At 41.3% G+C, this 13,114-nt stretch overlaps 1 protein-coding gene across 1 annotated transcript; it reads left to right on the top strand.

The window, feature by feature from the left end:
* The first annotated feature begins 282 nt into the window (after positions 1 to 282).
* tprg1l (tumor protein p63 regulated 1-like) lies at positions 283 to 13,114 on the top strand. The gene is made up of 6 exons (XM_021615831.3): positions 283 to 746; positions 1,092 to 1,183; positions 9,336 to 9,386; positions 9,607 to 9,732; positions 10,123 to 10,276; positions 10,399 to 13,114. The coding sequence occupies exons 1-6, from the start codon at positions 519 to 521 to the stop codon at positions 10,591 to 10,593; spliced, it is 846 nt and encodes a 281-aa protein (XP_021471506.1). The 5' UTR covers positions 283 to 518; the 3' UTR covers positions 10,594 to 13,114.

Here is a 13,114-nt window from a genome sequence, read left to right as displayed (position 1 = left end):
TGTGTCGAACTGCTTTGCTTTATCTTGGCCAGGTCGCAATTGTAAATGAGAACTTGTTCTCAACTTGCCTACCTGGTTAAATAAAGGTGAAATAAATAAATAAAAATCCAAGGTAAAAAATCTGTCGTTCTGCCCCTGAACAAGTCAGTTAACCCACTGTTCCCCGGTAGGCCGTCATTGTAAATAAGAATGAGTTCTTAACTGACTTGCCTGTTTAAATGTAAATAAAAAAGAAAAATAGAAACTCTTGTTTTAGCTGTTCGGGACTAAGGATTACAGCTCAACAGTGGCGGGGGTGAACACTTGTTTGAACAGCAGATTTCCCCTTTAAGAGGTGAAAAAAGGAAATCTAAGGGGGGAAGTGAGGCAGGGGTACTTCCTTGTAAACACCATCCTCTCTGATCATATTATTGTGCGCAATGACCAATTCAAAACAATACACCGTTTGCTGAATCTTTATTTTCGAGAGGATAGGTTGAAGTCTATTCTGTGCTTTTTATTACAACTCAGTTTGCACTATGCTTCAGCTAAACGACACGGTTGAACCAATGAGTCCGGGGGCTGCGGTCCTTCATCCGGCAGAGGCAGAGGATGGAGTCGAGGTTGCCTTCACACCGCCGGGGGCCAGAGGGAGCCTTGGGTATAGTTCTTCTGTAGCATGTTGCTCCCCCTTACAAACGTTGACGCCGTTTCATGTCCACAACCCAACAATGCAAGCGAAAGTGAAGGATTATTTCGTCTTTAGGGTAAGTCTGGCTAATAATTGCCCTTTTTTTTATTATCTGAACAACGTCGGATATTAGCTAGTTAGCAAGCTAATAGGCTAGCTTGGAAACAGCTGTCAAACGCTCACGCTGCAATCAGCTTGCAATTGCAGATTGACTGCTTGGCTCGCTCTGATTTGAAGGTGCGTATTTGTGGCAGTGAACACCCATGCAACATGTCGTTACAAACTAACCTCTATTTCTTAAGATTGTGAAACAAACCGTTCTGTTAAACGTAACCATTTATTCAGACAACTGCAACCATCTGCTCGATTATTATAATGATGAGAGGACTGAAATCAATTAACTGTGGCCTCTTCATTTCAGCCAGGGACCATTGAACGAGCAGTGAATGACATCAGAACAGTGGGCCTGCCTTCAGAGGATGGAGAAGTGCTGAGTGTGTGGCTGCTTGCAGAGTGAGTCATTTTATCAGCAATTCACATCATCACATAGGCCAGTAAAGTTACATTGGCAGTACAGAAGTTCCCAAATTTGGTCCTGGGGCCCCCCCTGGGTGCACGTTTTGGTTTTTGCCCTAGCACTACAGGTGATTTGAAAGGAGCTTGATGATGTCTGAGTGTTTTCAATGATTCATTCCAGTGGAGAACAACTGCCCCCTCTCATTGAAGCCATGGAAGTTGAAGGCCGACCGTGGTACTGCAGACATTGTTAGCGGAAAACAGGATCCCCCAATTAGTGGTGAGGAGTCTACCATGTCCAGAAGCGACTTCATTTTAAGCTTTGTTTTAGTATTGACAGTTACAGCTGATTTAGGGACTGTATATCGATTCGCTCTCCTTAAATATTTCTGATGTATTTGTTTTGGTCTCTGAATTGTTTAATCAAATAAAAACTACAACCTTTGTCCTGAATTAGCCTAGCGCGCATGTGCGTCCAGCAGCTATATCCTGTCCTAAACTTGAACTATGCTATTGTTTTGTGCATAAATACTGCACCCTTAAACTTCAAAACAATCATGTAACTACACCGAACAAAAATATACATTCAACAATTTCAAGGATTTTACTGAGTTAGTTCGTATAAGGAAATCGGTCAATTGAAATAAATTCATTAGGCCGTAATCTATGGATTTAGCATGACTGAGAATACAGATATGTATCTGTTGGTCACAGACACCTTAAAAAATAAGGTAGGGGTGTGGATCAGAAAACCAGTCTATTTTGTGTGACCACCATTTGCCTCATGCAACACGACACATCTCCTTCGCATAGAATTGATCAGGCTGTTGATTGTGGAATGTTGTCCAACTACTGTTCAATGTCTGTGTGAAGTTGCTGGACATTGGCGGGAGCTGGGACACGCCGTCGATACAGAGCATCCCAAACATGCTGAATTGGTGTCATTTCTGAGTATGTAGGCCATTTTCAACTCCTAGGAATTGTGTACAGATCCTTGCAACATGGGGCCGTGCATTATCATGCTGAAACATGAGCTGATGGCGCGACATTGGGCCTCAGGATCTCGTCCATGGTATCTCTGTGCAGTCAAATTACCACTGATAAAATGATGTCCGTTGTCTGTAGCTTATGTCTGCCCATACCATAACCCCACCACCACCATGGGGTGCTCTGTTCACAACATTGACATCAGCAAACCGCTCGCCCACACGACGCGATACACATTGTCTGCCATCTTCCCGGTACAGTTGAAACCATGATTCATCCGTGAAGAGCACGCTTCTCCAGTGTGCCAGTGGCCATTGAAGGTGAGCATTTGCCCACTGAAGTCAGTTACGACACCAAACTGCAGTCAGGTCAAGACCCTGGTAAGGATGATGAGCACACCTGTCAGGTGGATGGATTATCTTGGCAAAGGAGAAATTCTCACTAACAGGGATGTAAACAAATTTGTGCACACAATTTGATAGAAGCTTTTTGTGCATATAAGCTAGATTTTTTTTTTTGGAATAGTCATGACTGGTTCAAGCTGTCATGTCGTTAAGACGGCAGTGGCGAAGGATATCATTGCTACTTAATGTGGATCTAAATTCCATTGGTGTAGGGTTAGCTGGATGTTTCTGACTGGTCTTGAAACTGTGACAATGGCCATCCTCTCCCTGCTTGCCTCAATGGGATATGTAGAGATTTTGCCAACACAGCCAGATATACAGTACCAGTCAAGTTTGGACACACCTAGTCATTCCAGGGTTTTTCTTTTCTTTTTACAATTTTCTACATTGTAGAATAATAGTGATGACATCAAAACTATGAAATAACACATTTAATCATGTAGTAACCAATTTTTTTTTAAACAAATCAAAATATATTTTATATTTGACATTCTTCAAAGTAGCCACCTTTTGCCTTGATGACAGCTCTGCACACTTGGCATTCTCTCAACCAGCTTCATGAGGTAGTCACCTAGAATGCATTTCAATTAACAGGTGTGACTTATGGCAAGAACAGCTCAAATAAGCAAAGTGAAACAACAGTCCATCATGACTTGAAGACATGAAGGTCAGTCAATCTTTACAATTTGAACGTTTCCTCAAGTGCAAAAACCCATCAAGCGCTATGATGAAACTGGCTCTCGTGAGGATCACCACAGGAAAGGAAGACCCAGAGTTACCTCCGCTACAGAGGATAAGTTCATTAGAGTTACCAGCCTCAGAAATTGCAGCCCAAATAAATGCTTCACAGACACATCTCAACATCAACTGTTCAGAGGAGACTGCGTGAATCAGGCCTTCATGGTCAAATTGCTGCAAAGAAACCACTACTAAAGGACACTAATAAGAAGAGACTTTCTTGGGCCAATAAACACAAGCAATGGACATAGACCATTTTGGTCTGAGTCCAAATGTGAATTTTCTTTGTGAGACACAGAGTAGGTGAACGGATGATCTCCACATGTGTGGTTCCCACTGTGAAGCATGGAGGAGGATGTGTGATGGTGTGGGTGTGCTTTGCTGGTGACACTGTCAGGGATTTATTTAGAATTCAAGGCACACTTAACCAGCATGGCTACCACAGTATTCTGCAGTGATATGCCATCCCACTATCATTTGTTTTTCAACTGGACAATGACCCAAAGCACCTCCAGGCTGTAAGGGCTATTTGACCAAGGAGAGTGATGGAGTGCTGCATCAGATGACCTGGCCTCCACAATCATCTGACCTCAACCCAATTGAGATTGTTTGGGATGAGTTGGACCGCAGAGTCAAGGAAAAGCAGCCAACAAGTGCTCAGCTTATGTGGGAACTCTTTCAAATCAAGACAGTTGGAAAAGCATTCCTCATGAAGCTGGTTGAGAGTGTCAAGCGTGTGCAAAGCTATCATCAAGGCAAAGAGTGGCTACTTTGAAGAATCTCGAATATATTTTGATTTTGTTTTAACACTTTTTTGGTTACTACATGATTACATATATGTTCATCATTTTGATGTAGAAAATAGTAAAAATAAAGGAAAACCCTTGAATGAGTAGGTGTGTCCAAACTTTTGACTGGTACTGTGTGTATGTATGTATATATATATATATATATATATATATATATATATATATATATATATATATATATATATATATATATATATATATATATATAAATAAATAATATAGTTTTGTACCCTTAACCTTTTTTTAAACTGACTATTGTATTTGTTGATTTTTAAATCTGACTTTATTAGTATAATGAGTAATCTAGGAATGTCATGAGTTAATTGACACAAGAACGTGAGAAAATAGCAACACTACAGAGTGCCAATGCTACAATGAATGGCTAAATTAATTTAGTTGTATACTCCGCGGAGTTCTTCTTCACCATTCTATAGTTGCCAATAATTGCTTCTGATACACCAGATGTACAGTTGAAGTCGGAAGTTTACATACACTTAGGTTGGAGTCGTTAACTCATTTTTCAACCACCTCACAAATTTCTTGTTAACAAACTATAGTTTTGGCAAGTCGGTTAGGACATCTACTTTTTGTGCATGCCACACCTCAGAAAACAAATTGTAGACATCCACAAGTCTGGTTCATCCTTGGGAGAAAATTCCAAATGCCTGAACATACCACGTTCATCTGTACAAACAATAGTACGCAAGTATAAACGCCATGGGACCACACAGCCATCATACCGCTCAGGAAGGAGACATTCTGTGTGGTGATCCTAACTGACCTAAAACAGGAAATTTTTACAAGGATTAAATGTCAGGAATTGTGAAAAAATTAGTTTAAATGTATTTGGCTAAGGTGTATGTACACTTCCGACTTCAACTGTATGTCTTTGAACCAATTGTTTTTAAATCGCACACAGAAGTTAAAAAGATTGAGTTGCTAATGGCAGCCTGCAGTACCCCGGTCGGCCTTCAATTTGAGCAACTCAATGAGACGGCAGCACTGCAAAGTCACTTTCTGGAGTAGCTCAAACAGCGCATGTTGTTCTCAAATGTAAACGTGATTCGATTATCGGTTGCGGTAGGGGTCTAGAAACACAAATCCCTCTACTTTCACATGACAATACACACTTACTATACACTGTTTTAACATTTGCAGCTGACAGTATTTTTCAGTGACAACACGTTTGGGCGTCAGTCTTCCATCTGCACACAGTTGTACGGAGACACAGATGGCTAATTGGCACAGGTGGTCCACTCTGTCTTCCGTAAACAAGCACTGTAACACACCAATATGGCCTTGTGGGAACCCTATTAAAATGGTGTATTAATTTTTGTTTTTTGTTAAATTATTTCTCGATGATAGTATATTCTGAAATATATTTAATATCGTCAATAGGCGCTAAAGATAGTTAACGTCTATGAATGGGGTACCTTAACCCCTAACCGTTTTATATTTTCACTTCAATGGGGGTTGGGACGTCCCAATGTTTCCGGATAGCACAGCCCATGTTGTCTCCATGAACTAAATATCTTGCGCAATTGTGTCAGATGTTATGCTACGTGCACTGTCCACGAGAGATTAACCAACCCATAGGAATAATTGAAACCGCCTTCTTCATTTGGCCTCAATGCGCTATCGAGTTTTCACAACGGAATGAATGGTTTCACGTGATCGATGGCCTCGTCCATTCATATCATTGTTTCACCCACTCATAATATCGGACACCCGGAACTAAGAGTTTCGTCTTTCTATGTTCCCACCACCCTCAGTATATGTCTGTACTTCCGTTTTATGACAGCAGGGGGCACTAGAGACAATGAGGCCGCATAGAGAGAAATCAATTAGGTTATTATTGCCGAGTAACTGCGATGTTGATCCATCCTCAGTTTTCTCCTATCACAGCAATTTTAAAAACTGTTTTAAAGTCACAATTGGCCTCATGGTGAGAAGGTTTCCTTTCTCTCCAGAAGGATGCTTATTTTTTGTAGTGAAGGGTTGTGTTGACACACCATCCATAGTGTAATTTTTTTATTTCACCTTTATTTAACTAGGTAGGCTAGTTGAGAACAAGTTCTCATTTGCAACTGCGACCTGGCCAAGATAAAGCATAGCAGTGTGAACAGACAACACAGAGTTACACATGGAGTAAACAATAAACAAGTCAATAACATAGTAGAAAAAAAAAATATATGTACATTGTGTGCAAAAGGCATGAGGAGATAGGCAATAAATAGGCCATAGGAGTGAATAATTACAATTTAGCAGATTAACACTGGAGTGATAAATGATCAGATGAACATGTGCAGGTAGAGATACTGGTGTGCAAAAGAGCAGAAAAGTAAATAAAATATAAACAGTATGGTGATGAGGTAGGTAAATTGGGTGGGCTATATACCGATGGACTATGTACAGCTGCAGCGATCGGTTAGCTGCTCAGATAGCAGATGTTTAAAGTTGATGAGGGAGATAAGTCTCCAACTTCAGAGATTTTTGCAATTCGTTCCAGTCGCAGGCAGCAGAGAACTGGAAGGAAAGGCGGCCAAATGAGGTTTTGGCTTTAGGGATGATCAGTGAGATACACCTGCTGGAGCGCGTGCTACGGGTGGGTGTTGCTATCGTGACCAGTGAACTGAGATAAGGCGGAGCTTTACCTAGCATAGACTTGTAGATGACCTGGAGCCAGTGAGTCTGGCGACGAACATGCGGCGAGGGCCAGCCGACTAGAGCATACAGGTCGCAGTGGTGGGTGGTATTTATTTAATTTTTATTTCACCTTTATTTAACCAGGTAGGCAAGTTGAGAACAAGTTCTCATTTACAATTGCGACCTGGCCAAGATAAAGCAAAGCAGTTCGACACATACAACGACAGAGTTACACAAGGAGTAAAACAAACATACAGTCAATAATACAGTATAAACAAGTCTATATACGATGTGAGCAAATGAGGTGAGATAAGGGAGGTAAAGGCAAAAAAAAAGGCCATGGTGGCAAAGTAAATACAATATAGCAAGTAAAACACTGGAATGGTAGATTTGCAGTAGAAGAATGTGCAAAGTAGAAATAAAAATATTGGAGTGCAAAGGAGCAAAATAAATAAAATAAATACAGTAGGGAAAGAGGTAGTTGTTTGGGCTAAATTATAGGTGGGCTTTAGTAACAAAGCTTCAGTAAAAAAAACGGATGGCACTGTGATAAACTGCATCGAGTTTGCCGAGTAGAGTATTGGAAGCTATTTTGTAGATTACATCGCCAAAGTCGAGGATCGGTAGGATAGTCAGTTTTACTAGGATAAGTTTTACGGCGTGAGTGAAGGAGGCTTTGTTGCGAAATAGAAAGCCGACTCTAGATTTGATTTTGGATTGGAGATGTTTGATATGAGTCTGGAAGGAGAGTTTGCAGTCTAGCCAGACACCTAGGTACTTATAGATGTCCACATATTCTAGGTCGGAACCATCCAGGGTGGTGATGCTAGTCGGGCGTGCGGGTGCAGGCAGCGAACGGTTGAAAAGCGTGCATTTGGTTTTACTAGCGTTTAAGAGCAGTTGGAGGCCACGGAAGGAGTGTTGTATGGCATTGAAGCTCGTTTGGAGGTTAGATAGCACAGTGTCCAAGGAAGGGCCAGAAGTATACAGAATGGTGTCGTCTGCGTAGAGGTGGATCAGGGAATCGCCCGCAGCAAGAGCAACATCATTGATATATACAGAGAAAAGAGTCGGCCCGAGAATTGAACCCTGTGGTACCCCCATAGGACCGGACAACATGCCCTCCGATTTTACACACTGAACTCTGTCTGCAAAGTAGTTGGTGAACCAGGCAAGGCAGTCATATAAAAAAACCGAGGCTACTGAGTCTGCCGATAAGAATATGGTGATTGACAGAGTTGAAAGCCTTGGTCAGGTTGATGAAGACGGCTGCACAGTACTGTCTTTTGTCGATGGCGGTTATGATATCGTTTAGTAGTAATTAATTACTTCACCATGCCTAAAAGGATATTCAATGTCTGCTTTTGAACTTTTTTACCCATATACCAATAGGTGCCCTTTGCGAGGCATTGGAAAACCTCCCTGGTCTTTGGTTGAATCTGTGTTTTGAAATTCACACTTCGACTGAGGGATACAGAGATAGGGTACAGAGAGAGTCATTCCAAAATCATGTTAAACACTACCATCAATAAGGCTGGTCTTAATGACTAGTAAGCACATTATACTTCACATCGCTTCCTATCTCATAGGCATAGGGTGTGGCAGGGTAGCCTAGCATGTTGGACTAGTTCGAATCCCTGAGCTGACAAGGTACAAATCTGTCGTTCTGCCCCTGAACAAAGTAGTTAACCCACTGTTCCTAGGCCGTCATTGAAAATAAGAATTTGTTTTTAACTGACTTGCCTAGTTAAATAAAGGTAAAGAAATAAAAATAGAAGGTATTCAAATGGTAGTGTTTTTAATGTGACCTCATCACTATTAGCAAGCGTGACAGTCATTCACCTATTAAAGGGATACTTTGGGATTTTGGCAGTGAGTCCCTTTATCTACTTACCCAGAGTCCAATGACCTTGTGGATACCATTTTTCTGTCTCTAACTTCATACTGGACACAGAGGTAGTTTCACAAGCCAATGCTAACTAGTGTGACACAATCTACATTTAATTCATTTTAAAATCAGGCTGTAACACAACAAAATGTGGAAAAGGTCAAGGGGGTGTGAATACATTCTGAAGGCTCTTTATCCTACTACCAGTCACTTGCATATATGCATGTATGCATGTATATACTTGCATTCTCGTGTTTCTAACTCACATCGTAGTTCTTGTGGTTTTTATTCTATATTATTATTATTATTATTGTATTGTTGGGAAAGAGCTCTCAAGGTAAGAATGCCACTACTGTTTTACACCTATTTTCCTGTGGCTGTGGTAAATAACCTTTGAAACGGTATTAGTGCAAGTGAGAGGCAAGGATAATATTTTTTGGGCAATTAAGAGCCATGTAGTGCTTAACGGCATGTTTATTTATCCAGTTAATACATACCATCTCCATGAAAAATTATATTCTGCCGGCAGATGCCAATTGGTAAAGAAATCACACAACCCCTTGGCACATTTTAGTCTCTCTTACACCATTGTGACTTCATATTTTCATGAATATCTCATTACATTATTTTGCTACAGATGAGAATGCTAAATCTGAATGTAATAATGTTTCCCTTAGAGTTGACCACTGGAACAACGAGAAGGAGAGACTGGTGCTCATAACTGACAGGTAAACCAAATGATTAGTGGCAAATGTTACGATTGGATATCCATTTGAACCCAATTGGAGGGATCCATTCCCATATCATTTGATACATTTATGTTGCCGACTGGATGAAAGCCTCGACGCGGTTGTGATATATTCGTGCTGATAAAGGCGTCAAACTTGCATGAACGTTTATACACTCTTCACTTAATTTGCCATATTGTCTCTCTTGGTTTTCTAACAGGTCCCTGCTGGTTTGCAAGTATGACTTCATCAACCTGCTGTGTCAGCAGGTCATCAGAATCTCCCTTAATGCCGTGGACACCATCTCAGTGGGCGAGTTTGAGTTCCCGCCCAAATCACTCAACAAGTAAGCGCCACTGAGCTATGACCCTGTACTTACAACAACACAAGACACTTGTCGATGTTCTGAAATAATTGGATAGGTACAGTATAAGCAATATGGTAGAAGGCTAACGTTCACTTGGGATAGGCTTGGTGGAAATGTTGCCATATTGCTTATACATATCCAACTATGTTGAGTCTACTCAAGTCGCTTGGGGTTGTTTCTGGACAGGGCCAAATACACTCAGCAGTCAGATGTGTTCAGTAGGCATGGAAACCGAAAACTAGGAACGCATATTGGACAAGTATAGATACACCTGTTTCTAAAGCTTTTCTCCTCTCGTGCCCACTGAACACAGCCTACTATTCATTGATTACTCCCAGCACACTGGAATTACAATAAGTGTCTCTACAGGAGGGAGGGCTATGGGATTCGGGTTCAGTGGGACAAACGCCCACGCCCCTCCTTCGTGAACCGCTGGAATCCCTGGTCCACAGACATGCCCTATGTCACCTTCACTGAGCACCCCATGGCCCGTGCCGACGAGAAAGTGGCCTCTCTCTGCCAGGTTAAACTCTTACGTTGCCACCTCCCCTCCCCCATTTACAATAATAACGATTCATATGCAATATTCATGTTCACATGGGAGCTTGGTATATTAAACACTTAGCTGCTCTCCTCTTCTGTCAGATGGACATCTTCCGGACCCAGCTGGTTCAGGCAGTGAAGAAGGCCCACAAGGAGTTTGCCATTCCGGGCAGGGCCAACGGAGTTCTGATCCTAGAGAGGCCCCTCCTCATCGAGACCTACCTGGGCATCATGTCCTTCATCAACAATGAGGCCAAGCTGGGCTACTCCATGACTAGGGGAAAGATTGGCTTCTAAATGTTTCCCACTGAGTGACCCTCTTATTCCACAGCAGTGGGAGCACTGTCAAACTGTGTGTTTTATGAGTGTGTGTCTGTCTGCTCGTGGAATGCTGACAATGTGGCTGTGTCATACCCAACGCTTGAGTATAACCGGCGGGCAGCCATGGTCGGCAGCAAGCCTGAGTTCTCTCCACTCCTGCCACAGTGCTCTCATGCAAAGTTGTTTTCCATTTGCCATAATTATTTAACCCCTGAGTGGAGAGACCTACTGTATGTGAATTTGGTGTGTTTGTGCGATTAGGGAATGTCGCTAATTGTGGGTACAGTGCATACTGTTTACCTTGTCATTGTGAAAATACTGTAATACACACCTGATGCTGCTAGGTGAACCTGACTTAGAGCCTTTGGAAGTTAATATTATCGTGGGCCTTTTGTGCCGTACGAGGGCATGGTTAGGTGCTTTAACTCTAGGTATAAGAGTGGGCTTTATCAGCGGTCGTTATTACAGAAACTAATGCAATGAGCTTTGCCTGATCAAGCGGTCTACCCATTATTTTCAACCTGAGACGCCTTGCAAAATTGCATTAGCCAGATTGGCTCTAAAATCCATCATATTGGGACGTTGTAGTGGTAAAATTTGAGAATTAATGTGGCTGCCGGTGCTACAATCAGCTTTTTCAGTCAAAACTATGACCACGTTATTCTGACGGTTAGTGTTTATTTACTATATTTTACTTGAATTATACATTGTCTGGTGCAAGCCCAACTACAGATATCCCCTTGTGACAATTTTCTTAAATTGATTAGGGCTACTCATCTCCATTTCTAGAAAACACACAGCCTTTATCGTCCTCATGCTAGGCTAGTTCATGCTGAAGCAGAGGATTAGGTCCTATGAAAATGTGATGTCTAACATTGGGGTGAGTGTTGTGGAATATGTTACTTTAGCATTAGCTACATAGCATGAGGACAAGAAAGGCAGTTTAATTCCGAACTAACAGTATTATGATTTGCCGTCAGTCATTGTGGGATAATTAAAAGTACAGTGACACCTTCCATACCTGTTTGATTCTTAGTGTTGACCGGTATAGACATGTCTAGAAGGGGAACAAATAATCCCTTCTACATATGGTTTCACCAAACAATCTACTATTCAAATACACAAATCTTGCTCAGAGGCTAAAATAGTCTTATCAACCACCTGAATAACTTGACCATAAAAATAAAAAAAATCCACGTGGGAATAAAAATGGTGGCCATTTTAGATTACATTGATCTATTAGTCAACTATTCAAGTAACTAACTAGTTAGGACTGTAGCCATAGTCTGACATAAACCTCAACTGAAGTTCAATTGGATACAGCGGTTGAAATTTCAGCCTCAATCAGATTTGTATGTTAAGGTCTCCGTTTACCAAGTTCGTTTGCTCGCACGGCTTTGCCGCGGACCTTTTGTTCAGTAGCTCTCAGGAACAGAATAATCCATTTCTGTTAAAGTATTTGGAAAGGACTATAGTGCCATTTGTTCTCCTCTCGACATGAGGACCTCCCTGCCCCCACCTTTTAATGGATCTTCCCTTCTTAGGTGTCTCCCCTCCCTGCTCCACAACTCTTGCTATTTGTTTTTAACCACTTATTAACCCCCTTGACCACTGCTTTACCGATTTGTCACTTCCATGTCGACGCTAGAGTGCTTGCTCCGCGAGAACATCCACCTCATTCCCTTCTACTCCCACATGCTGGCACCCAGAGGAACCTTAAATACCCCCAACTGTCTCAACCTAAACAAGCACAAATTGAAATGTATCAGCGCTGCACAGGAGCCAATCTAAGGAAGTGACTTAATGTATAAGGGACAATAACAGGAAGTGACATTGGCTGAATATAATTGAAACTGATTAATCATAAGTCAATTGCAAATTAACAGTCTAAGATTTCCTAGAGGCCCTATTACATTTTATCAGTCACAATGGTTGATGGACATTCAATTTTATTTCTAAACAGAGTAAGATATCATTCTTGCATGGGATCCAAACGGAATATTTCAAAGTATGCAAGACAAATCAACGTCAAGAAATCCAGGAACCAGATTTAAACTGGTTTGAAATAAACCAATCTTTCTCATCCATTCACCAGAGAAGAATCTGGTTGTTAGGCCTCTGCTTTACACAAGATCATGCTTTAACCGCTGGAATGAACTAAGATGTCTGTCCAAATACCTTTTTTTCCCCCTTCCACTCCTGGTCTAAATGTAACATGCATGTCTTGAATGTTGGGTTTGCATGCCGTCTCTGTTCAACTTCAAAAAAGCTCCAGAATATCAATTGATGCAGGTTTTGAATGTTACAAAAAGATGCTTAATGTTTGTAGCACGGTCACCAACATGAGGCAATTGCCTACATTACTTTGATATTTCATACGGGGTAAATCTGATATCCGACCAATTTGCATATTAGTTTGACTCATAACGCTGACTATATGCTCATAATGACCTTGAATGCTGTACATTGCTTATTAAATAAATACTCATCAAAATCA

The sequence above is a fragment of the Oncorhynchus mykiss genome, chromosome 9, assembly GCF_057628025.1.
Source record: "Oncorhynchus mykiss isolate SJ-2025 chromosome 9, ASM5762802v1, whole genome shotgun sequence".
NCBI classification, from domain to species: Eukaryota; Metazoa; Chordata; class Actinopteri; order Salmoniformes; family Salmonidae; genus Oncorhynchus; species Oncorhynchus mykiss.
Note: the sequence above shows the minus strand (reverse complement) of the source record. Positions and strands in the feature narration are given on the sequence as shown.

Excerpts from the sequence above, each read along its gene's own strand:
- tprg1l (XM_021615831.3), top strand. The coding sequence starts at position 519 with ATGCTTCAGCTAAACGACACGGTTGAACCAATGAGTCCGGGGGCTGCG. Across the intron at positions 9,733-10,122 it reads CCGCCCAAATCACTCAACAA|GAGGGAGGGCTATGGGATTC; the intron begins GTAAGCGCCACT and ends GTGTCTCTACAG. Across the intron at positions 10,277-10,398 it reads AAGTGGCCTCTCTCTGCCAG|ATGGACATCTTCCGGACCCA; the intron begins GTTAAACTCTTA and ends CTCTTCTGTCAG.